Here is a 27,007-nt window from a genome sequence, read left to right as displayed (position 1 = left end):
TAGAAGGCACTAAAAATTACACACTGTCCTTTGAAACAGGAGTGGGCAAACTATTTCAGACGTGGACGGCATTGGAATAAAAAATTTGCATGAGGGCCAGGTCAGGAAGAAAAAAATATTGATTTTATTTTTGTTTCTGCCAGTAAAGGCTTGAACCCGATACCCCGGCGATGCATCAGGAAAAAAGATCATGTAGACTTGACCAATTCCTCATATCGTCGCTGATATTTTAAAATACCAATCTCCTTTCACTGTAAACATTTCATTCATGCAAATATGAAAAACAAAAAAAGGGGTGACATTTTGTTTTTAGAATAGCAGGAACGGTATGCATTTAGAGTATAAATATTTGTATTTATCTGTGTATAATACACACTTGAGTTGAGCAAGAGACATGAGAATGGGTCACAGATTCATCTGCGAACAGCACAAGGACCCTAAACATAAAGTAAAATCTACAATCGAATAGTTTAGAACAGGGGTAGGGAACCTATGGCTCGGGAGCCATATATGGCTCTTTCCATGAGTACGTATGGCTCTGAAATAAAATGTAACTATTGCACATCTCTCTGTGGCGTTCCAAAGTCAAGTGATTTCATCCCGTTTTTGGTCCATATAAAGCCGAAGCAACTTAATGCAGAGGTTCGATAAGAAACCATTTAAACGGATAAATAAAAACGCTGGCAAACGACTTTGATTGGGTGAGCAGTACAGGTGGGCGGATCCCTGCACACAGCGCAAGGCACTTCCTTCTCTCTCTCTCGCTCAGTGCAGTCTACACCGAAAGTGAATATGACAATATGTTTATCGTTTGCAGTAATTGGTGACATTTTTACAAAAGAACTTTGCATGCACATTGTTTTGAAACCGTTATTAAGGACAAATTTCATGGAAAACAATGGCCTCAACACTTAACTGAAGGTGGAAGACAAATTTTAAATGGCATATTTACATTGATTTGGGACACAGGATTTGGCATTATTATCATTTCATACATTTGATGAAATCATCAAACGACACACAGTGAAATAAAATGTGCTGAAGAATTAGCTTTTGTCTAGAGAGCGTGTTTGTCAGTTTTTTCAATTTTCTCTGAAAATATATGATGTGGCTCTCTCAATTTCTTTTGAAAACATTTTTTGCTTTTATGGCTCTTTGGGTCAAAAAGGTTCCTGACCCCTGGTTCAGAACTAACAATTTTAAGGTGTTAAAATGGCCAAACCAAATTCCAAACCTCAATCCTATGGAGCATTTGAGGAAAGATCTGAAAAACGCTGTGCACGAACGTTGTTTTGTAAAGAAGAATGGGCAAAAAATTCTGTTTTAAAATGGGAAAAACTTATATAGAGAAATACCCAAAAAGACTTGTGGCTAAGATCACAGCAAAAAGGTAGTACCAAGTACTAAGTCAAAGTCTACTTTTCCATTTGTATTTGTTTGCATAATATAAAATGATGGTGTGTGTGAGTGTGTGTGAGAATGGGTAAGTGTGAAGCACATTGTAAAGCGCTTTGGGAGGTCTTCATTGACTTGAAGAGCGCTATATAAATGCAGACCATTCAACATTCACCATAAATGTTTCATTTTACAATTGTCTCAAATATTAATAGATTCTCAAAATATATTTTGAGTTTTTTAACGATAAGTTTGAAGCCTGAATACGGCAATATGACAAAATGTTGTTGGTGGTTGCAATACTTTTGCAAGGTACTGTAAATAGCACAGAAGCTGTCGTCAACCAATTTCACATTGAAGAGGGAGTGCAAGCCAAGACAAGTAAGCCCGCTTTGTCCAATGCTAGATGACGGAACGCCTCATTGCGAAAATTGAATTCCAAGCAGACAACCAGTGCCTCTATGTACAGCCAAGACATTTGGGTTAGTAACTGTAGTTAGCACAAGTTAGCATCCATTATAACCCAATGCGGTGTTTCTCAACCTTTTGAGGTACAAGGCACACTTTTTTCATGAAAATCTCAAAGCACACTATTCAAAGAGACTGTTCAGAAATATGCCACTATCTGCACTAGTCTCGCTTTGTAACGTTTAAAGCAGGGGTGTCAAACAGCCGGCCTGCTGCCCGGATTCAATCCCTCAGCTGGCCTGATCCGCTGATGGAAGCGCAAGAGAAAAACGAGCTGCAGGTTGAAATATGTCCACCTGAGGTTGCAAGGTGCCTCTCACAAACACTGTACTTGTATTTCGCTCTCGCTCTCTCTCTCTTTCATTTTTTCTGTCTCTCTTTTTCTCTTTCTTTGTTCCTCTTTCTCTCTCTCTCTCTCTCTCTGTCTTTTTACCTTCTTTTGCTATTTTCCTTTTCACACTCTCTTGCTTCTCTCCTTCTGCATTTCTCTTTCCTCTCCTTCTCTTTGGATTTCTTTCTCTCTCTTCTTTTCCCCCCCTCTCTCACTATTTCTCTTTTTTTTACATTCTCTCTCTTTTCTTTCTCTCTCAATTTCTCTGTCCCACCCTCTCTCTTTTTCTATAACTCGCTTCCTCTTATTTCTTTCTCTTTCTTTTTCTTTCTCTCTAATCTACTAGTCCGGCCGAATGTTTGTTCTATCGTGTGGCCCCCCGAGTTAATGTGAGTTTGACACCCCTGGTTTAAAGGGTCAAAACAATTGTTGAAAATTTAAACTGTTCTTATTAATATGTATCTTTTTTTCACGCTTTGGCTCACAAAGTAATCTAGAAATAATTGTGGTAACCTTTTTTTTTAACTTTAAAGGGACAGTGTTTACTATTTAGCGCCTCTAGGTGGTAAAACAAATCTGAGCAAAAATACAGTGAATACTATATAAAACATGCATTTAAAAAAAAATCATGTTGATAGGTATATTCTGTTTTTAATATTGGACACCTGCAAAAGAGATTGCATAGGATTCCAGTTTGTTATTTTGACTGTTACACCTCACTGATGTCCATTGTTTTGGCTATTATGCACTTGTTTCATCCCTCATGCTTCTGTTCTTTGATTCTCACACTTTTTAGGGCTGATTTGATTTTGTAACCTTGGAGATTTAATAAAAGGAAAAGGCAGAGTGGGGGGCTTTTATAACAGGCTGGAATTTCTTATCTGAGATTTGGGCTCTGCCCTGTTCTATTTGCAAGTTCAATATCCATTCATGTCTTCTCTCCTTATATTGTGTGTCTACTCAACTATAAACTTATCACTTGTAAGTCAAGAAATTTGCATTTATTTTACATAAAAAAGCCTCACCTAAAGTAAGCTCACATAATTGACCTGCTAAAAGTATCCAAAAACCTCAAAAGGGTTTGGCAAAAAAAAGGGGGAAGAAAATTTGTGCCATTTAATCACCTCGAGTCTCCGTTTTTTTGTATTTTTCCTTGGACTTTGAAGCACTCTTTTCAGTTGCACACCATCCCTCTTTCTAGTAAATGGTAAATGTTCTGCATTTATATAGCGCTTTTCAAGTCAATGAAGACCTCCCAAAGCGCTTTACAATGTGCTTCACACTAACCCATTCACACACACACTCACACACCAATAGGGAGTCAGCCATGCAAGGCGCCTACCTGCTTATTGGGGGCATTAGGGATTCAGTGTCTTGCCCAAGGACACTTCGACATATAACACGGAGGAGCCGGGAATCGTGTTACTAGATATTTGATTTCTAGTAAAATAATATGAATTAATGATTAAGACGATCTGATCATATAATCGGGGACAATTACGCAATTTCTCGCAAACTATGTGAAAAAAGGTTGCCTTTTTTCATTTGGGGAGGGAGGTTAAGTTTCAGAAAAGCTTCCAAGATGCCTTTTCTCCAACAGGGCACGCCCAAGTATGCCTCAGATCAGATTCCGCGGAAAGTCGGCATGTTCGTAGGAGCCGGTTGAGCAGGTATTTTATATCACCTCCGCTGCTGGAAACTCTTTAGTGCGGCTAATGAAACTATGTAAATAAATCCGTGTCAAGCAAACTTTTTGTGCGTTTTGAAGTACAAAAAAAGTGTTTGGGGACGATAATGGGTAATTTCGTGTTCCACGGTTGCAACGTTAGTGTCCAGCAGGGGGAGCGTTTCCTTCACACAAGATTGCATGAGACAACAGCGGCATTAGTGCAGAAGGATTGGAAGGCTTGTCAGTACAAGTAGAGAGCATAATATCCCTTGTGTGCGTGCGCCCCCGTTGACCCTTTTCACCCCCTGGCACAACAATAAAAAGCCTTAGCGCTAGCAAAGAAATATAAGTAGAGGGCGACTGTCGGGCGATGAGTTGAAAACAAGCGGGCATGCCAGAATCAGGGGAGCAGGACCTGACTGGCGCACTTACCTGGGTCAGTCCTCCCCCTCCTCTGGCGTGATCTCTGTCTCTTTATGTACCACTACTTTGGTCACTGACATGTCAGGATGCTGCTCTTTAGCCTCCTTTATGGCTTGGGCCAAAGCCTACATTTGCACAGGTGACGTGCCAGAAGGGGGGATCACCAAGAGGGGGAGACAGAGAACGGAGGAGGAGAAATCAACAAATCACTGTTATCCAGATTTTAAAATCAAAAGTGAACAATTTCATTGGGTTCGTGAGAAGAGTGTGGCTGCAGTTCCCCGTTATAAGTGCAATATATCAATTCACTGAGCGCTTGGAATTGAAATAATGACAGGCGTACATAGGTTTAATTTTTATGTACACTACTGTAGGACTTTTTATACACAAGTAACTTGAGTGAATTCATCTTTTATTTCTTTATTTTACTCTTGTTTTTTTCCCCCAGATTTTTTATGTTAAGGACTTTTGCATTTTTAATTATAATAAAATTTAATATCAAGACCATACTAGATGTTAAAACATGAAAAAAATGAATGAATTAACGTTCATGAGGTTCTTTGGTTCTTTTATGACTTTATTATGTGTTAACAGAAAAAGTGATCAAATCTACTGGGTCAAAAATATACATACAGCAGCGCTAATATCTGGTAAAATGTCCCTTGGCCATTTTTTACTTCAATTAGGCACTTTTGGTAGCCATTGGCAAGCTTCTGGTTGAATCTTAGACCACTCCTCTTGACAGAATTGATGCAGTTCCTTTAAATTTGATGGCTTTCTGACATGGACTTGTTTCTTAAAGCATTGTCCACAAGTTCTCAATGGGGTTTAAGTCAGGACTTTGGGAAGGCCATTCCAAAACCTTAATTCTAGCTGCATTTAGCCATTTCATTACCACTTTTGATGTGTGTTTGGGGTCATTGTCTGTTAGAATACCCAACTGCGCCCAAGACCCAATCTTCGGGCTGATGACCAAGTTATCTTGAAGAATTTGAAGGTAACCCTCCTTCTTTATTATCCCATCTACTCTCAGTAAAACGCCAGTTTCATTGGCAGCAAAACAGCCTCACAGCATAATACTACCACCACCGTGCTCGACGGTAGGCATGGTGTACTTGGGGTTAAAGGCCTCACCTTTTCTCCTACAAAAATATTGCTGGGCATTTTAATCAAATAGCTCGATTTTTGTTTCGTCTGACCACAGAACTTTCCTCCAGCTGGTCTTATCTTTGTCAATGTGATGAGCGGTCTTTTTCCTGATCGTGGCAGTAACAAAACAGTGCCATACACTTTATACTTACAAACATTTTTTTACACTGTTGCTCTTGGAACCTGCAGCTGCTTCGAAATGGCTCCAAGTGACTTTCTTGACCATGCTATGAGGCTCATTTTACTGACACAACTTTCTAAGTCACCAAAATTGCTAATTCGTGTTGCTGTATGTACATTTTTGTCCCAGCAGATTTGATCACTTTTTCTGTTAAACATTAATAAAGTCATAAAATAACCAAATCTCATGAATGTTTCTGTGACAAAGAACTATCTGTTCCAATCACTCTATCAGAGAAAAATCTGAGTTATAAAAATAACTAGAAACTCGAGAAAAAATAAAAAAAATAGAAAATCTATCTTTTAAGGCCTACTTTTTGCATTTTTCTTGAATTTCTCTTTGCACAACGTTCTAGAGAATTGCTCCTTAAGATAATTCCGTTTATTTGTTTGTTTTTGAACTGCAATTATGAAGGTTGCATTAAAAAAATAATAATAATTTGAAAGGTTTATCCCTTTACTTATTTTGGAATTGAATCTGGGTTTTTCATTGTCTTAGTATTATTGAAAGATGTACTTACCATAAAAACAGTATACGTAAAACTGATTATAATGGAGTGACTTGATATGAAAAAATATGTATTAGAATGTTTAAAAATAATAATCAAATAGATCTAAACTTGCAAATGAAAAGCGACTTAACTTTTTGGTTGATATTTAAAATGTATTAATACATTTTTGAGAGTATTATTAAAAGTTAAATTTTCTTTGGGAAGGAAAAAATAAAATAAAATAAAAGTATTCAATGTGTTTCCGAGCTGATAGTGGTGAAAAATCAAGGGATGGCGGGAGCTGCAGCCACCCTTTCCTGAGATGGGGCTACGTGCTTTGCCCCTTTGATTGCAAGTGGCTCAGTGGCTGAAAACGATTAAAGACATTTTGATTCAAGAGTAGCTACTTAGATTCAACAAAAGTGAGTATTTTAAAGGCAGCTACCTCATCATGGTCGATATCAGAGTCCCCCGTGATGACAATCCTTTTCTCAATCCTAGTCTCTGAAACACCTCCTTTCACAGTCTAGACAGAAAAAAACATATATGAAATTATTATAGAGAGCCTAAGGATACACTTATCGGTCAGACAACATCAAAATATGAAGTCATGCTTAACTGCCATGTATATATATATATATATATATATATATATATATATATATATATATATATACACATATACACACATACAGACGCTCCCCTACTTACGAGCATTCGACTTTAGAAAAACGGGATGTCGAAAAATATACGGACATTGCTGTAAATTCGATTTTGTATTGTGTGCACCTTTTTCTACCCGAAGAAGAAATCTGGCTTCTTCTTCCTAGTTTGTGTGTAAACATTCTATACTGTATCTCCAGCGCGTTAAGAACTTTGACATTTTTATTGTTTAATATCTTGTGCATCCATTCAGAATGGTTGGTGTAAAGTGTAAAGGAGAGGCGAGCCGTTTCTTTTGGAATGAAAGTGGAATAAGAAAGCTTGATGCGGTTGAGAAAATGTTGGATCGCTTTTTTTCGGCCACTTTTTACCACGGAGGAGAAAGTAGCCTAACTCTTGAAGCCCATCTTTCACAAGTAAGTTAAACTTTACTTAATTTGTCTTTATAGAGCATATTATTTTATGAAATGTTTTTAGTACAAACAATCCAGGTTACTTATACGAGCCTTCAACTTACTTATATAAACCTTAAACAGACAAAATATAGCATTTAAGCAACTTACAAACTAATTTGACTTACGATCTCGTTCGTAAGTAGGGCGGCGTCTGTATATATAAAAATAATAACCCACAAATTAGACACTTGATGCCCCATCATTATATTCAATCAGTCAACATTACTTGTGAGAAAAATTCTAAGCAGTTATGTTCCTCATGAGAATTGATTTTCATTTTTTTATAGAAGAAGACCCTGGGTGAAACACTGTGGCTCATGATATCATATGTCTCCTTTCATGATTACATGTGGCTGGGAGATACTAATACTAATACTAATCTGAAAAATTGCAATTAAGTTTTTTTCTCAAAATCGTGCAGCCCTGGTGCACAGTTGCATGTGTGTGTAATAGAGCCCACCCCTGATTGATCAGGGTTGAGGAAGAAGAAACTAATACTAATAACGAAATCACCACAGAGTGCTTCACAGTTTAAAATCACAAAGCAAATCCTGCCTTCAACTGGATTTTTTCTAAAAGAAGAGCATCACTGATTAACTCTAACCTTGGTGATGTGTGTGGTTGTGGTGGTGCTGGTGGTTTCCGAGGTGATGGTCTGGGCGCTTAGCAACACGCCAGGATCTGCGTCGCCGTTCATGTCACTCTGTTGAATGAGTAGAGGATATATAATATATTATGTATAAAAGTCAAGAATGAAAGTTTTAACAGTTCCAACTAAAAGCCGGCAGCATTTGATGAAAGGAGATAGGGATTAGAACGCACCGCCGCAGACTCATATGTGATGGTCTTGGTTTCTGTATGAACAACAGGGGCCTCTTTAGTGCATACCTCTTCCCTTTCGGTACCCTGCGGGAGAATACAGAAATAAATCACAGCAGCGTGATGCAAGAGCAGATTTCTATATGCATCTTTGTGTGGGTTTACAATGCATATATTTCTGTACTGATGTTGCATCACTTCTAATTTGTGCCTTGCGCTTTACTTACTGTACAAGCTTCCGGTGCTGTGTCAGTCTCCATGGCAACAAGATTATTCTGCTCCGGTTCAGGTATGGCCTGTTCATAAAAATGAGGCATGTTTGCATTACAACACAGGAAATATGTATGATCACTGGGAGATACACCGAAAAAAATCAATTTGTCGCTTGGATATGAAAAAACGTGTCTTCATTTAGTCATTTTTTGATATTTCTACAACGTAAACATTCAATAAAGGCAAAAAGGTTTAGGATGGCAAAATGGGGATATTTTTTCTTAACAGGGCAGCTGCAACATGTAAAAAAAAAAAAAAAAAAAAAAAAAAAAAAGCTTAATCCATTACATTTTAGGGAACTTTTTTATCATATTGTAATAATTTTATTATGAATAAATTTTTTCTAAAGTAACAAAAAGTAAAGTTGAACTATCATTTTAATAATAAAATTAATCTGCAAATTCGAAGAGTGGCATTGGCTCAGGAGGTAAAGCTCTCGTCTTGGGATCAAGAGGTCGCAGGTCCGATTCCCGGTTCCTACGTGTTATATGTCGAAGTATATGTCACTGAATCCCTAATGCCCCCGATGGCAGGTAGTTGCCTTGCATGGCTGACGCTGCTATCGGTTAGTTAGTGTGTAAAAGGGAAAAGTGTGAAGCACATTGTAAAGCGCTTTGGGAGGTCTTCATTGACTATATAAAATGCAGACCATTTACATTTAGTAGAAATAAAGAAATCAGCCATATTAACAATATATTCCATTCTTACATAAGAGAATAGTCTTCATTGTTAAAAAAAACAAAACAAAAACTTTACGCCAGGAGACGGCTGCAAAGTAACACGTGATTCGTGTGCAAGTACATGGCATTTCTTAGACGCGCTCCAATTAATTTTGCTTGTTCCGCCCCGAACCGACCTACTAAAAGCCAGATAAAAACTGATTGGAAGATAAAGCAAAATGGCTTTTTGAACTCAGTTGGGCATTGTCAACACATACCGGTCCTTAACAGAGAAAATATATAATTTCAACTTTTTAACGACACCTCAAACTACACACTCAACTTATATACATCTATATTTTGGCACTGTGAACTATGGTAATTTATGTTTTGAAACAAAAATAACACAAATCTTTAAACGAAACACTTTAAAATATTGGCCCAAATTACATCTTGACCAGTTCTCTTATTGATCCAAATGGTTTTTTCTTTGTTATTATTCTATTTTACCCTATTGCTGATTTTGACACCAAAATAATAACTGTACTATAAAAAATAATTATGCATTAGATAATTCTTAATCTACATTAAGTGGTATGATTTCACAAGAAAAACACACTATTTAAGTGATTCCAGACCCCTTTTTCCAGGCCCTTTGTTAAATAAGACAACTTCCCTCAATTTATTATTTTATTCTTCTCCAGTGAGCTTAAATAAAACCAATAATTGCGAAAAACCTGTGAGGGCAATAAAATACATTTTGACAACAACATCTGGGGAAAATCAAACACATTAAACAAAGTCAGCTTGTGAGTGACCAGCAAAATGTGGTCACCTTTTCAGAAGTCACAGAAGAGGAAACCCATCCAAGTGTCGACTGGCAACGGCAAGACGAACAATACAAGGAAAGAAGGAAAACACAGACAGGACAGTAAGACGGGAATGAGAGAGAAAGAGAAAAACTATAGGGAGGGTATTTCTCATGGATTGTATGGAATACCAGGACTATGCTCGGGTTGCTCTGTGCTTCTTTTCAGGTAGAGCCATACAATGTTTCGGGGAAGGAGGGGTGGAGCGCAATGAAGGAGGGGGAAAGCCGCAGCAGTGGCGGCGGGCCAGGTGGAGCTATTGAGTTTTTTAGAGTGCTGCTGAAAAAAAAAGTTGCGGTACAATGAAAGGGTGTCAATCCCGACTGCCCTTTCGTTGGTTTTTCTTATCAGCTGTGGGAGCAGCTGCTAGCGAGTGCAAATCCGAGGGTGTTTCGCAATCAAAATAAAACAAATATGGTAATAGTATAACAGGCCCCTAAAACTACTGAATTTAAACAGGAAAATAATTCAGATTTAAAAATGTAATGTTTTTCAGAAGGGAAAATAGTGTTTTATATATATATATATATATATATATATATATAAAATTATTCTTTATCTAAGATCGTGACCAGAATTAAGAATGTCAATGCTCTATTTTTTTTTTAAAAAAGCTTCATTTGTTATTTTTGAGAAAAAGAATAGTCATTTCAGAATCACTTTTACTTATTCAGTGCCAAATTTGCTGTCTCAGAGCACTTTACACATGGAGGCGTTAGAAGATAAAATGAAAAATATAAAAATTTAACGATAGAAGTACTACATTTACAAGGATGACAATATCATGTCAGAAGTAGGAGGCATGTTTAAAAATTACTTCAAATATTTTAAAGTAAATCCTCTTTACAAAATATCTACAGAAGAAATTTTAAAGAACATAGAAGTTGAACATTAACAATTAAACAAATAACAAGCATTGTGATGATTTTACCACCTATTTGTTTTCCTTATCAGCTTTGGCAGCAGCTGCTAAGGTAATTTTGGTTTCTTGAGCCATTAACCCCAAACAAATAATGGCTGTCAAAGATGCAGCGAAAACAAAAGCGGTGGCGTGAAAGTAAAAAGTGGCTGTTAAGGGAATCGATAGCGAGTTAGCCATGCACAGCGCTGGATGATTTTCTTAATATTGTTATTATTAGAAGTTGCTGCCGGCCTGGGGAAGTTAAAGTAATGAGGGCGATGTTTTTCATACAGTTACCACTTCTAAGGACGCAGGCTCTGAAAGTGTTATCTGAGCCACGTCGGGCTTTGACTGCTCAAAGGTCTCTGTCAGTTCCTCCGTCAGCACACTGCAGACCTCATCCTCCTCCGCCCTCGCCACCTCTGACACCCACGAGGCCATGGCTTTTTTGGGCGAGCCTTTGACCTGAGACACGTCCTCCAGCAGCGCCTCCATCTTTGTCATAAAGAGCTTTTCCACCTCATCCTTCCCTTCCATTTTTCCCTCGGCCTCCTTCAGGATAATGAGCATGCCTCTTTTGTCGGTGATGGCCTGAGAGACTTCCTCCATGACCGAGCCCGGGCTCAAAGTAGCCACGGACTTCTCGGACAAGTCGTCCTGAGAGTTGGGGGTTTTATCCTCTGCTGTGAAAACGTCGTCGTCCGTGGCGGCTGATGGGCTAAGCCCCTGCGGCCCTGTGGTGGGGGCTCCGTCGGCTAGAGTGCTATCTGCAGTGCAATACAGCAGATATTCCGCCGCCTGGGGAGACACTTGCCTTATTGGAAATGGTACTCTTAAGAAACAGGGGGTTTGTGCATCTTGTATAAAAGCCAAACTAAATACTTTTTAAGAATCACTTGGGTCAAACCAATATTACTTGAGAGATAATTTGTCGTATATTCTTGCAACAAGGATTAAGAACACTGATTTCGTATCGCAGAGGCTACTTGGCCAAGCTGTTTCAAAAATAAAAATAAAATGCCTGCTTTGATCCACAGCATCAATTTATGAATTATTTAGACCCGAGGCAGCACTTCATCAATGAGTGAGGGGTCAAAATACACATGATTGGGACAGCTGGTGCCATTATAGTGTTTTTATTTCAATTATTATTGATTTCATTTGTTTTAACTATTGTGTGTGAGTTTATATATTTGGAGTTTTGCGTGTTTTTCTTTTTGTGAATTTAATATCTTTATTCTGCATTGATTTTGTTGTCTGAACAGTGTTACACTAATACATTTTTATTTACACAAATACATTTGATTTTATTCTATTTAAGAAAATGTAGATATTTCTAACAGTGAAATGGCATTTTGATGGATTTAGGTTAAAATCTTTGCACTGAATAAGGCCGTCATTTAAAAATTTCCACACCTTTGAATTGCAGAATATTTCGCTAATTATGTTTTTTTAAAGAACAATCAAGGCTTTTGTTTTAGAGTTCATTGTAAAGAATTTTTACCAATATTTTCAAAGATGTGTAATATTTATTGATACTGAGAGGTAAAAAAAAGATAATAGTTTTAAAGCACACGTGGTACCTTATCAAACAGACTTCAATTTGCATAAATGCCACTACGAAACGTATCGCTAATTTCTATCAATTTCAAAAAATTGCTTATTGTGAATGCTCTGACGCCAAACTCCCTGGCAAACAAGCAAGTGAATACACGATTGGGCACTTAAAAGGTAGTAAAAGTAACTAGTGGGAGAAGCTAACGAGAACTTGCAGGCCCCAAGTAAGCAAGGTCAAGCTATAAACTAATTGGATCAAAACAAGGTGCATGTACTATATATTTGCAAACTTCTCCTTTAGGTAAGCAGAGAGATGGTGGTGAGACACTCAGGTGTGGTGCACCATTTCTAAAATGAATTGCAATTACTGAACCTACAGTTATGTTGAAAATGGAAATATATACACTGATATTGTATTATTTTGCTTATTATTGAAATTCACAGTGAGATTTCAGATACAATGCCTCACTTGTGGCGTACGCTAAATTTACACAATGCTGTTTTGAGGAAAATGAAGAGGTGGATTTGAACATTTTAAAACGTTGGGTTTCAGGATGTATCAATGTTAATTTTAAAACCCTTAGATAGCAGCCTCATCTTGAATTTGCAAATGTGTGCTTTTAGAAGTAATTTATCAAGAACATTTAAAAGACGAATAGACAGCCATTTGATGACCGTACACTCGTTTAAGTTCTTCCTGTCCAGAATCACATAACGTAAAATAAATTTAAAGTACATAATAAAGAAAAGGAAAGTGAGGGTTGGAGCACAAACAAGTAGACACTGATAGCTCTGAAGAAACACAATACAAAAAGACACAGAGGGGAAAACCAATCAATACAATAAAGAAAAGTCACCTCTTTGGCTTTGGCCTCAATATTTTTCTCATCTTCTGTGGGCTCATCATTATCCTGCAGGAAAAAAAAAGAAAATTATATCAAGACACAAATATATTTAGAAATTTCAAACGTCATTTTAAACTGTCAAGTCAGCTCTCAGTAATCAGGAAGTAGTCCTGTAATAGTGGCACAGCGACGACAAGAAATCAATGAAGAAGTTGACAACCATCTAGCAGTTATATGATCAAGCTGCTAGCGGGACAAAGACTCATTGGTTTTATTGTGCAGCACTAAACCTTTTCCGTCATCCAAGCGCTTTAATTTCATTTAACATGCTCGGATATATATTATAATGTTCCAGGCTCATCGATACACACTCCCTGCTTTAAATGCACACGTTATTATTTAACCTATGCTTACATCCTGCAGGTCCAGAGGTTCTATCATGGGCGGCTCGTTCGATCGGGGCGAGCGAGCCGGGGACGAGGAAAGCCTGCGCTCCCACTCGGTCTGCCCTGGGACGCCGGCATCAGTCTCCAGGAAGGATCGCTTCAGTTCGCTGATGTTGGTCTGGTGCTTGACCATCTCGGTTGTGGGCTCTGTATCCTACAATGCGGGGCCGGACGACCATGATAAAAAAAGGGTGAGGGCTAGGAAGCATTGCCGTGCTTCCAGTCGCAAAATAATCTCAATGTAAAAAACCAAAGAACAACAACAAAAAAATAACACGGATGGAAAAACTGAAAAAAATGGAGCCAAATGGGTAGCTTGGCAATTGTTATTCAAGTCTCAGAAAATAAAACAATTCTCAAACTCATTATTTTGCCAAGAATTCCACAAATCCATATGCGCCAAATCAAAACATTCCCTGCAAAAGGCCTATTTGTCAATGACGCGGTTTCCCATCAGAAACGTAAAATTGCAAGCGATCGAGGAGCGTTATTGAGCAAAACCACCAGTAGGGGGTTGCGGTGCAACACTTCAGATCAGTTGGGGGAACTTTGTCTAGCAGTTTCAAGGACAGTAAACACGTTATTAGTTGACAATCTGAAGCATACAATAGTATTGGGTATAGAAGAACATTAATAATTTTGATAGTACGTCTGCGTCAGAAATGAATACAAAAATACGACAACAAACAGTCATGTGACTAAATGATACCTAAATGGTCTTCAGATGTCACTCCAGTTTAAGTATTTTCATTTATGTATTATTTTGTCCAATTGAAATTATTCACTACTTCATAGAAATCCTTTACAATTAGCGGAATCAAGAGGAAGTCAGTTCAGCATGTTTGTGTACACAAACAGCAGTTATTTTTATGGGGGGATTAGTGCAAAGAAGCTTAACTTCTTAAAGAAACCAATAAAATGTTGTATGGACGCCCACTAGTCTAAAAACAAGAGTTGAGAAAACAACCTGTAGTTATCTGAAGATTTTTACCTGGGATATCAGGCATTTGGAACACATGAGCTACCAATTACCATCGGTTTCTATACCCCGCTATACGTCACTTTTACTTTGCTATCCCCACCTCAGAATTGATTCATGTTTTATCTTGGGGGTTGAATGCAACTGTATACATTATAGTTACTTGTAATATCAGCTTGATTCAACATACTTCTAACTCTTATCTGACTTCCAAACTATACCACATAGGCGGGTTATCACACATTTACGTGAAAATTCAAGAAAAAGCTACCCTAATGCATTTGAACCAGGACGGATGCTGATCAAACACATGCAGTGAGTCACAAAGCACAGGCAACACCACTCCCAAATCCTGTTAGCTTCATAGAGAAAGATTAAGTTGCGGTGGTTTCATCTCTGAATGCTCAGAGCAGCAATTTGAGATGCTCGTATGCACACAGAAACCCGAAACACTGCACACACACAAAAACCATCAGTACTGTTAAGACTACTTGCAGTTTCTTACCAACCTCCAGCATCAGATTACTGTGCTTAACAAAAAGGTTTTCTCCTTTTATGACTCTAGACTGCGGGAGAGAAACAAACGGAAGCTATTTTAGATTCGCGAGAGCTAAAACACCAAACATGAAAGGAAAAAGAAACGCTAAAGAGGAAGTCCAAATTCCTATTACCCAACAAGACAAATCCATTGGGCTGACTGGTACAAAATAAGTCGAAAGGAAGGGAGATTTAAAATAAATAAATAAATCAAGCAGTGAAGTGACAAATTGATGGCTGGCATTGAAGCAGGCAATAGCGTGCCAACTTTCCGCAGCGTACCTGAGTGGGCATTTCAGAGTCGTCGTCCACATCCGACTGATAGCAAAATAGTGACACAGGTAAAAGAGAGGTGAAGTGTTGGTGGTAAATGCAGTGATATGAAGGGGGGAATAGAGGCAATGTGGAAATACAAAGTTAAAAGGGAAAGAGATAGAGAGGAAAATCAGTGACGTTGTTGGCTTTAGGGAAAAAAAGTGTCAAGATGCCATGCATAATTTGGAATTAACAAAGCCAGAGTGAAATAAGAGGGAAAAAGTCGCACAAAATAGTAAATGGCATACGTGTAAGGTATTTCCTTGCTGTTTCGCAGTCCAACTTTCGCGTCCTCACTGCAGACGTGGTTTTACTAACATTCCTACTGAAAAACACGTACTGCGCCTAAATTGATGTCGTTTTTGCATTTAACCTTTGACGATAATAATAATTTCATTTATATCACTCACACAAATCAAGGAAGTGTGCTCCATTGCTGTGACCAGTCTGTTTACAACGTATGCTCATTCAGGATTTGCCAGAAACATAGACTTACACTATATATACCAACACAGAAGGTATGTGCCGGAAAGGACAAAGCCGACTGTACTTCCTCAGAAGGCTGGCGTCCTTCAACGTCTGCAAAAAGCTCCTGCAGATGTTCTATCAAACTGTTGTGGCGAGCGCCCTCTTCTATGCGGGAGTGTGTTGGGGAGGCAGCACTAAGAAGAAGGATGCCTTTTGTCTTAATAAACTGGTGAGGAAGGCAGGCTCTGTTGTGGGCACAGAGCTGGACAGCCTGACAATTGTCAACTGCTGTCAATCATGGACAATTCACTACATCCACCACACAACATCATCTACTGGCAGAGGAGCAGCTTCAATGACAGACTGCTGTCGCTGTCCTGCTCTACGGACAGATTGAGGAGATCATTTCTTCCTCATGCCAAGAAGCTCTTTGCCTCCACCCGGGGGAGTAAAAGCCCACATTAAACCCTAACCTCACATTGCATATTTTGCTTTATTTTGATTACAGTGTCTATTTTTTGGAACTTTTTCTGATTGCGTTTTATTCTACATGTTATATTGGGTATTTTTGGTTCTATATCTCTTATTTTATTCTTTAACACGAGGTTACTGCTGGAAATGTGAATTTCCCTACGTGGCATTTTTGCAGAGGAGGTGTGTAAATAAAATGGATATGCCACAGAGAAATTAAACAATTATACATGGGGCTTTTTTGGCATTGAAGCTGGAGTTGTGTTAATCATTTGTACCTTTACTAGAAGTCCACAGTGCTTTGCAGCATAATAAATACAAAAGGTTCCTACTTTACAGAAATGAATTTGATACGGGTAGTTATGGAACAGATTACCCGCAAGAATCCAGGGAATGTTGTACTCATTTTTATCATAAAATTGTTTCTTCTTCTGTCCAGTGTGGTCATTTTTACATTGAACGATTCTCTGTAAAGCTTCTCATGTCATATTCGGTAAAAAAACGATTCACGTGCAAAACAAATGAAAAATCCTAAAAAGTAAAAGAACTTAAAGCTAAACGGCAGCATCGCACCCATAAGAAACATTTTCTATACATGCATAGAGTTGCCCTTCGACATACAAACCTCCGTGGCAGTTATATCTCCGTCAAAAGCAAAGTCAGTTTGCTCGCTGTCTGTCTGCTTTGTCATGGCCACGGAAAGCATTCCAAAAAGGAAGGAATACAGACAACAACACCCCCGAATGTGGTAAAACACTTTGTAAAAATACACGAGAAAAGCCTTTACAACGACAAATGGAAACAAAATGGAAATGCGCAGGTTGTTTTGGGGAATCAGGCGAACGCTCCAGAGAAGGTGGGCCAAACAACAGGAAAAAAAAGAAAAACAACAGCAAAGAATAAGAATAAAGTAGAAAGCAGAACAATTTCAGAGGAAGCAGAAACCTTCAGTAAGTCAGTTTTTGTGGCTGAATTTATAACCTGACTTCTAAGGCTCTCCCCTCCATGCAGACTTCACACATCTCTGCATTACATCACACAGATCATGTGAGTTCCAAGGGCTTGCTCATATCTTGGCACTGCTTGGAGTCCAAGGGATTACCATTTTTATGTGCAGCAATGCAGAGAGGCAAGTATAATGGAAGCGTTTTCATGCGGACAATGAGACAGAAAACAGGTTATGCACAAAGCTGTGTGTTTACATGGGATTTATCCAGGGATTAGTTTCTAAACAAAGGATACTCAAAAGTGACATATTATTAAAAAGTGCATTTTTTTAATAGCTAAATGGTTGGAATTCTAGAGTACCCGCTAATGCTTCAAGTATGTAATCATACAACTACTGAGTAAAGTTTTTTCACAGTCAAATTCCAAACTGTGCATGAATTATATTTGCGCAGAATGGTTACAATTTTCCACCTTGCAGTTTGAGTTCTCACAGATGCAATATTTTTGAGAAATAGCATAGACAGTGCATGATAAAAGTTAGCAGTGAATGCAATTTGTTTTTGCAGATCATCATTTTAGCATTAGCCAAAGACAAAGGCTGTCATGAATAAAATAGTCTCGTATGCCTGTTTTTTAATTTCACATTTTAAACTGCCATCTTAAGGCAGATAATGGGTGGTCCCCTGGTAGCAGTGTCACGGTTTATTCTTCTTAGGGGACAACAACAGATGGAATGATTGACGATGAATCGACTATCAAATTAATCTCGTAAGACTTTTTCATTATTGTTTGATATTTTAGACACATTTTGGACTACTTTGTCAACAACAAAAACGTTTAAATTTTTATTGTCTTCCAAAACAATAACTATTTTTATGGTCATGAAATTGCTATCCGGTACAATGTATTTTTTCCTCTGTTTCATAAATTAATATAAATAATGTGCCATTTACCTTACAAATTATTGCTCAATCGTAAGTTGTATAATGCAAGTTTAATGTTTAAAGATCATTAGAAGGTTTTAACAATACCAGCAATTTGTTTTTACTTTGAAACACAAAAAAAGTATTAATATAGTTTGCTGTGTGCCAAAAGTTATATGTTTTTAAGTGCTGATTGTAAATAGCACTTTATAACACATGTATTTTGTTTAATCTCATTGATTGATTAAAAAAACATTGGTTTGTTACAGGCCTATTGCTGATGGCTGGCTACATTAATCAAACACACACACTACTACACAAAGAGTATTTTAAGCTAAAAAGCGCACTGTACTTTTTTACCATATGTGTATTTTTACCTGATTCAAAAGCAAATTAAATGTTAAAACGCACAATATGTCTCTTTTGAAGTAAAGAAGTAAAGACGACTGGTCTTCAACATTAATCTCTCTTATCAAGCCAATAAACGTAAAACGACTTCTCTGGGTAATGATAAGGATGTTCATGACGAATGGTGAGGAGTGTGAGGTTCTGAATGTCGGACAGACACTGGGACAACACAAGTGTCCAGGTCGGCTCTGGATTGGCGAAACACCAGAGCGCCGTACGGGACAGGTGTTAAAAACTCTTACACACCTCTTCCTCTGAACTGTCATAGTCATGGTAGCCCTGGGCTATGCAGGCGGTCAGCGAGGCTGCCTTGGGCTCCAGGTAGCAGAGGCACAACGCCAAGGGGAAGGAGAGAGTGAGGGCGTAGGGCACGGAGAAGGACGTGGAGAGCAGGAAGAAAAAGATGAAGAGGAAGCAGGGGATGAGCGACGGAGACTTGATGGGCACAAAGTTCTGAGCGCACTCCGGCAGGAAACGCATCTCCGACAGGTCGGGGAAGCTGAGGTAGCCGTCCTCGTCCAGGACGGCCGACAGGTCGGGCAGGTGGAGGGAGAAGGAGAAGAGCGTGCCGCCTCGCGCCCCGCCGCTCTGCTCCAGCCGCTGCTTTCGGGCCGACAGCAGCAGCGCCCGCTCCGCCAGCAGGGCCGCTTGCCGTTCCGAGCGCGCCAACTGGCGGCGGTGGCCGGCGCCGTCTTTGGCGGGGCTCACGGAGGACGCTCGTTTGCGTGTGTTTTCCCTGCGCCGCCGCCGCACTTTAGTCGATGACACGGGGGATGAGGGCAGCGAGAGCTCAGAGCCGAGGGGGGTGAGGAAGGCACGGGGTGAGCGCTGATGAAGGGGCAGTATGCGTGTGTGAGTGTTTGTGTGCGTGCGTATGAGTGGCGATGGGGAAAGGAGGCCAACACGCATGAACACACATGAGTAAAAGTGTGGGGTTAAAAGGAAGGACAGGAGGAAAAAAGCAAATTAGTAAAGCCCACAAAAGACGAAAATCATAGTTTAAAATAGAAGCAAGTGGGGTATTTCAATCGGCCGCAAGAAAGTCTAAAATGAAAAACGGATTTCATAGTACAGAGAACCCTCGCTACTGGGCGATTCGGTCATCGCTGGTTCACTCCTTTGCGAGAAAAACATATTAATAAACCTTAAAAAAATAAAAAATAAATAATCGAATAAAAAAAATCCAACAAATGCTTCCAGCATCACAAACCAACATTTTGAACAGCCCAGATTCATGCCAATTGGCCAGCGCCCATTGACTTGAGATCTCTGATGCCGATTGGCCAATTCATATCAGAGTATCTTATATACTATACCTAAACCGTTCAGCGGCTTTGGGTCCCTTTCGGCATCTCAGCGAGAAAAGTTTGTGGACTGCGCCCTTCTGTATGCCGCCTAAACAAAACTATTTCTTATGTCTCTCTGAGACGGTAGGGCTTTAATAAATGCCCACCAAAAAAAAAAAAAACCAACAACAACAACTGACATAAATTATGTACGGTTAACCTTTCAAGTCTAACAGTTCTCTATTTGCGTCCAAAAGAACGAAACACAAAAAATTGACTAATTGAAAAAAAAACCCGGACGTTTACCTTCATTTGTTCTCTCTTTCTCGGTCGGAATGTTGGTTTTAATGAGTATGTTCCCAAAAAAGCATTATTAATCTAAGATACTGTTTATCTTTGAAGTCTACTGTAACCGCTTTGTATTTGTTCTTTCTAAACCTCTCTCTCTCTTGAGTAGGCAAGTTGGTTTTAAAGAAGATGGGACGAAAAAAGAAAAAAAGGTCCGACACTACTTTGCAAAAACCGAGGGATCTCTGTAGTACAATACAAAACACTGCTTCTCAAAGATACTTTTGTGTCGTGGCACTGGACCTACTGCATGGCGGCTTTTTACCTTCACTTCATTCCTGAGAGGCGTTGTGGTGCCAGCTCCTGTCGTTTCCACGCCGGTATCCTCTCTCTCCGCCTTTTCTTCCTCTGCTTTCTCCGTGGTCACTGTGGTAATGATGTCTCCTCTGTTAGCACCATTGCTGTCCTTCATCAGAGTCTCATGGTTCTCAGTAATGGGTGCTGGAACATGAAAAGACAAAAGACAAATGAGATCTGGATGAGAGCCGGAGTCTGATGGGGCTATTTAATCATCTGCATGGAAACTGCAATGAAATGCAAAAAAAGCTCATTTTTTAAATGTTTTAATCTGTGTTGACATAAAACCCGGTGCCAGATCCAAATCAGGAATATGTTGAGGTCTAACATACAGCATTCAAATCCAATTTGCAGCCACACTAACATTGAACTTTCATATTATGGAAGGGACAGAAAACTATAATCCCACGAATTTGAGAGATCTTTTACGAGTATCTATTTTTATGATTTACATTTTTGAGTTAGATTTTATTTTTAGCATTTACAGTGCTGTTCAAAATAATAGCTGTGCAATGTGACAAACCAGAATATCCCTGGTTTTAGGTATATTTTTAGAGTTACATGCCAGACAAGTTACCAGTAGTTGATTCTCAAAAAACATACAAGACCCAGCATTCATTATTGGCACGGTCCGAAGGTTGTTCAATTGGGCAAATATTTCAAAGGGGTGTGTTCATAAAAATAGCTGCATGGCAACCAATCTCTGAATTCATCAATTTGGGGGAAGGAAAAATAAATAAAACAAGTGTGACTCAGGTGTGAATAGGGCGGCACCTATTAAAGGATGATGCAATCAGCACAGGTTTAACATGGATTTGAGAAAAAAGGGTAATTCAAGACACTGTTCCGAAGAATGGCGTCCTTTTATCAAAAAGTTGATTAGGGAGGGACGAACCTATAAAGAGGTGCAAAAAATGGTTGGCTGTTCAGCTAAAATAATCTTTGATGCCTAAAAATGGGGAGGAAAAAACAGACACGTGGAAGACTACTATAAAAATGGACCAGAGAATAACCAGAACCGCAAAAGCTCAGCCAATGATCAGCTCCAGTACGATCAAACACAGTCTGCAGTTTCCTGTAAGTGATGTGACAGAAGATGTCTGTGTGAAGCAAATTTATTTTAAAGAATCCCACACAAACTCCTACTGTTAAAAAAATCATGTACAGAAGAGGTTACAATTTGCCAAAGAAAACATCAACTAGCCTTAAGAAAAATGGAGGGCTATTTTGTGGACTGAAGAAAGTCAAATTCTCGTTTTGGGGTCCAGGGGCCAAAGATCGTGTGTGAGACGACCCCCAAACTCTGAATTCAAATCTCAGTATACATTGAAGACCGTGAAAAATGGTGGTGCAAGTATCATGGTCTGGGCATGTTTTTCCTACTCTGGTGTTAGCCCCATTTACTGCATACCAGGGATAATGGGTCAATTGGTCAAGATACTTGAAGACCTTATGTTGCCTTATGCGGAAGAGGACGTGTCCTGAAAATGGGCGTTTCTACAAAACAATGACCCCACACACAAGCAAAGTCTTGGTTCCAAGCCAATAAAATTAATGTTATGGAGTGGCCAGCCCAAGCCCCAGATCTCAACACAATTGAGAACTTGTAGGGTAAAATAAAAAATGCTGTTAATTAAGCAAAACCAAGACATGCAAATGATTGTGAAATGTTGCAGTAATGGAGTGAAATAGCAACTGAATGGTGCCACAAGTGGTTTGACTAAGCCACACAGATGTGAAGCAGTTATAACAAACTGTGATCATGCAACTAAAAATTGGGATTGATAAATACTACTTTTTGAGGAAATACAAAATAGTTTTGAGTTTTTACAGTCAACAGCAGACACTGCGATTTTTTTTAACACACCCATTTGAACTATTTTTCCAATTGCAGAGCCTTTGGAGCGTATTATGAATGCTGGGTCTTGTTGGTTTTCTGAGAATCTAATGCACCTACTGGTAACTTGTCTGGCATGTAACAATAAAAATAGAATAGAATAGAATAGAATAGAATATGCCTTTATTGTCATTATTACAACATGAGATGTGCTGTGACAACGAAATTGGACGACTCCAGTTCCACATTTACAGTACTAAAACCTGAGATATTCTGGTTGGTCACATTGCACTGCAATTATTTTGAACTGCACTGTAATCCTTAATTTATAGACATATTTATTCATGTATTTTAGCATTTTTAGGTCGTCTGATCGCGCCCAAATTATAACCACTGCAACATACATTTTTGACAATGTCCAGGAATGACTGAATGGAGAAGTTGACAGATGATTTGCCAAGTCAAGTACCAGAATTTACCTCCGTCCAAGCTGCGTGACATGTTGTAACGTTTGCTGGCCGAGCGTTCGAAGAAGGGAGCCGGTCGAATGATTTGGGAGCTGGCCCTTCGAGTTTGAGCCTGCGTCCTGCCACTGTAACGGAACTTGGAGCCGAGGGTGAGGAACTTCTTTGGGGGAGCCTCGGGGGACACGAGCCTGTTCAGTTACAAATGCAAATTACAATTAAAAGCAACCTAGCATCATATTGACCGTAATAACAATAATAATAATTTTGTTTTATGTATTTATTATATTGGCTTGATTTGAATACCTAAAAATATCGAGCACTTGTTTTGGATACATTTTTACTTTCAAACTTTTCCTGTTAGCCACTTGGCAAGGACGACATTTTATTCAGGCCATGTTTTATTTTCATGTTCACTTAATTGGCCTTTGGCCACAGCTGATATTTAGAAACATGTGTTTCAGTTTGGAGATTTTGCATCATATGGAGCATTTAAATCCCTAAGTGCCAAAACTATTATTTATAAACTTATTTTGGTTTCTAATCTTCAACGGATGGAAATATTATTTTCACAGATAGCAGCATTTTTTTGAACAAAGGACTAGAGGTCAACAGATTATCTGCACCGATACTTGGGAAATGTGATGGATATCAGTATAGGCATTTTTATTTATTCGACGGGCCGACTATTAAGTCTCGGATACAGTTGAGATTCTCTCTTGCTCCTTCACTCCACCTCTCTCCCCACTCTGTGCCTTCTGATTGGATAAGTGATAGGAGGCGGAGCCACTGAAGCAGGAACTACAACGACATGCCCGTGTCCATGATAGAAAAGTGCGTTTATGATTAATAGATTAATACATAATAAAAATGGTAGTTAACTTGTTTTAGAAAGGCATGTTCAGATGGAGATTTATCGTAACATTTGTTTGTCAATTAAGCGTGAGTGTGTTTGATACAGAGAGAGCATAAACAACTTTCTAGAATACAAGGCTGAGTGATTAGCTCTTACCATAACTTTAGTTCTTCAATTTGGCTCTAAAACAGGAGTGCCAACACATTTTAAATTGACAGCTTTGTTGAAATTTTGATGCACTTTTTGTTTTAAGTTTATTTAAGTCATGCTGGTTGTATTAAAATTTTTATGACTTTATTGTGATTTTTTTATTTTTAAAAAATCAGGGAGCCATTTGAGTTTTTATTTACCTATATCCAAGTTGCTGCTAAGCCTAATTTTATTTCCTGCACTGACAGTTTTTGGTTTAAATGAAAGATTAATCATGTTAAATGTGTTGAAATGTATTTACAGTAAAGGGTTACAGAGAGCTATTTAGGTTTTATTTGAATTTGTAACAAATATTCCAAGTTTCTTTTTGCATTATAAAATTTTTACACGCCAATTTTTAAACTTTTACAGCAAATCGGCTCTAAATATCAGTTATCCGCCTCCTCTTAATACTTATGATCGGTATCGGCCCTGAAAAACCCAAATTGGTCGATCCCTACAAAGGACAATTAGATGTGTTTACAACTTTAAGAATAATGCCTTTTATCTATTAGAAAAGACTTCAAGAAGGGCTCTTTAAACGCTAGTTCTACCTGAAGAATGTGTGATGTTCAACGCAGACCTTCCACAGGCGTTTGGCAGCACGGTGGTTGGGAAGCTTGAAACCAATGGTGCTCTCAAACTGCTCAAACTTGAGAACCAAATTCTAGTTAACGCGGATGAAACAAACACAAAACTTCCTAATTTAAGATTGAATGCGAGTGATTTACCTCGCCTGGCCGGATCTTGATGTAGAAATTGTTCCTCTTGTAGGATATCTTTAGGATTTTGGGCCAGGCAAACCGGTTGATGCGTAATCTGTCCCTGTAGATGAGAAGCCCACTTGCACACACTCCTAACATGATTTCCACGCCCTCAGAGTCCTGAGAACAAAAACACATAAGTCTATTTTAAACTGCGCAAAGTACAACATTATATACAGGACAACACTGACTTCAGGATGAGGCAGGCAGGTAGCAAATGGAATCAAGCAAATGGTTCTGCTACCTCAAATACGACTGAAGGGAAGCCGGAGCAAGAATGGTGGATAGCAATTTGCATTTAGGTAGAAGCTATCTGCTCAGGGAGAGCCCATCCAAAGCGGGAATATTTACAGGGATGTTGAAACGTGTGTTCAACCACATGCACATGTGGAAACTGCACACACGTACACACAAACAGCGGCTTACCTCTCCCTCGGCACGAGCCAAGCCTTGATAGAGGCGGCCTACCAACTTTGCATTCAGTGAGAGAGGAGAAAAAAGATGTAGGATGGTCTAAATTTGCTGTAACTTCTTATCTTTTATCAACAGGACAATAATACTGAACCGGACATTGAGCCACGACGCACACTCTCGTCAGGACTTCATTATTTACGACCGTTATCTTTTATATATCCACGATATGTGTTAATCTGTCGCTCTTGTGTTCTTGACGGGTGATAACAAATTCATAGACAATTGACGACGTTGCCTTGAAGATGTCAACTCTGCCCCTCGCAAGCCAAAGAGGAAGCGGTGAAGTGATGAGTCAGCAGTGCAGCATTGGTGGTGGTGAGGCAGGAGTGACTGCTGAGTGTGCATCAAATGGACTTGTTTTCAGTTGCTTTTAATTAACGATTCTTTTAAGACACATGTAGACCTGTCAATTCAACAACTACTTGTTTCATTAGAAGAAAAAAATGAACTTCAGACTGACACAAAACCTTGTTAAGAGTTGTGAAAATTCCCCCAGATTAACTATCTATAGCACAGGTGTCAAACAGGCGGCCCACGGGCCAGATCAGGCCCGCGAGACAACACTCAGAGAAGCGCAAGAGAAAAATAAGCTGTAGGTTGAAATATGTCAACTTGATGTTGCCAAAGAAAGGTGCCTCTCACAAAGACACTATACTTGTATATTCTCTCTCTCTCTCTCTCTCTCTCTCTCTCTCTCTCTCTCTCTCTCTCTCTCTCTCTCTCTCTCTCTCTCTCTCTCTCTCTCTCTCTCTCTCTCTCTCTCTCTCTCTCTCTCTCTCTCTCTCTCTCTCACCCCTTTTCTCCCACTCTGTCTCTTTTACTCTCTGTATCTCTCTTTTTCTCTTCCTTTGTTGCTCTTTCTCTCTCTGTGTCTTTTAACCTCTTTTGCTCTAACTTCTTTTTTTCCTTTTCTCTATTCTCTTTCTCTCTTCATACCCTTTGCGCTTTCTTTTCTCTCCTTCTGTCTTTCTATTTCTCTTTGGATTTCTTTCTTCCTCTCCCTTTCTTTTCCCCCTCTCTTACGATTTTTTCTCCTTTGTTTCTCACGCTCTCCCTCTCTCCCTCTTTTTCTTTCTTTGTCCCGCCCTCTCCTTTTCCCTCTTTGTAGCTCAGGAGGTAGAGCGCTCGTCTTGGGATCAAGGGATCCCAGTTCGAATCCCGGCTCGCCCGTGTTACATGTCGAAGTGTCCTTGGGTAAGACACTGAACCCCTAATACCCCCAATAAGCAGGTTAGCGCCTTAGATGGCTGCAGGGCCGCTATTGGGAAATGTGGAGCACATTGTAAAGCGCTTTGGGAAGTCATTGACTTGAAAAGCGCTATATAAATGCAGATCATTTCATTTCATTTCATTATTTCTTTATCTGTCTTTTTCTTTCTCTTCAATCTGCTAGTCCGGCCCCCGACAGAATGTTTGTGCTATCGTGTGGCCCCCGAGTTAAAATGAGTTTGACACCCCTGATCCATAGCTTCGAAATAGACACAAATAGTCATACAATGGACTTCATTCAATAATAGTCAAAGTTTGATATTCATTAACAGGCTTAGAATAAAATCTGGTCCTAACTTGGGAAGAATGCCTCACGCATGGTGATCAAACATCTGTTTAGATTGCTGATAAGTCAATATTTTCCATTTATTTTAGAGAACAGTTAACTGTTTTAAATGTGTTTGAACATGTGCTGCGAGTTCCCAGGCACAGCAGCATGTCTGAGAAATTTTAACAGAAATTTGAAAAAAATGTCTCATTACGTTTTATTGTTTTTTTACAATAAATTAAGTGCAACTAGCATTTCCCGACTATAGCTGCTAAAATATAGCATCAATGTACTTTGTGTTTCACATAATGCT

General features: G+C 39.0%; 1 protein-coding gene across 21 annotated transcripts in view; it reads right to left on the bottom strand.

Moving 5' to 3' along the window:
- LOC148376644 (band 4.1-like protein 3) overlaps positions 1–27,007 on the bottom strand; it is a 57,043-nt gene that overhangs the window by 2,707 nt on the left and 27,329 nt on the right. For 2 of the 21 annotated variants that reach the window (XM_088349474.1, XM_088349492.1), the window contains exons 9-25: positions 25,110–25,154; positions 24,651–24,803; positions 24,474–24,571; positions 22,890–23,065; positions 20,542–20,717; positions 18,889–19,470; positions 16,989–17,045; positions 15,392–15,427; positions 13,562–13,747; positions 13,160–13,213; positions 11,043–11,543; positions 9,811–9,852; positions 8,271–8,339; positions 8,047–8,130; positions 7,829–7,927; positions 6,552–6,632; positions 4,296–4,411 (exon numbers count right to left, since the gene is read on the bottom strand). In XM_088349474.1, the coding sequence (XP_088205600.1) occupies positions 4,301–4,411; positions 6,552–6,632; positions 7,829–7,927; positions 8,047–8,130; positions 8,271–8,339; positions 9,811–9,852; positions 11,043–11,543; positions 13,160–13,213; positions 13,562–13,747; positions 15,392–15,427; positions 16,989–17,045; positions 18,889–19,470; positions 20,542–20,717; positions 22,890–23,065; positions 24,474–24,571; positions 24,651–24,803; positions 25,110–25,154 (2,550 nt within the window). In that variant the 3' untranslated portion in view covers positions 4,296–4,300. Of the gene's footprint in view, positions 1–4,295; positions 4,412–6,551; positions 6,633–7,828; positions 7,928–8,046; positions 8,131–8,270; positions 8,340–9,810; positions 9,853–11,042; positions 11,544–13,159; positions 13,214–13,561; positions 13,748–15,081; positions 15,139–15,391; positions 15,428–16,988; positions 17,046–18,888; positions 19,471–20,541; positions 20,718–22,889; positions 23,066–24,473; positions 24,572–24,650; positions 24,804–25,109; positions 25,155–27,007 lie in introns of all 21 variants that reach the window. The other 19 variants (XM_088349636.1, XM_088349482.1, XM_088349553.1 and 16 more) reach the window with 19 other exon arrangements.

Source organism: Urocampus carinirostris, chromosome 1 (genome assembly GCF_059441175.1).
Source record: "Urocampus carinirostris isolate Australia breed hairy pipefish chromosome 1, RoL_Ucar_1.0, whole genome shotgun sequence".
Taxonomy (NCBI): domain Eukaryota; kingdom Metazoa; phylum Chordata; class Actinopteri; order Syngnathiformes; family Syngnathidae; genus Urocampus; species Urocampus carinirostris.
This window is presented reverse-complemented; position numbering and strand designations above follow the sequence as displayed.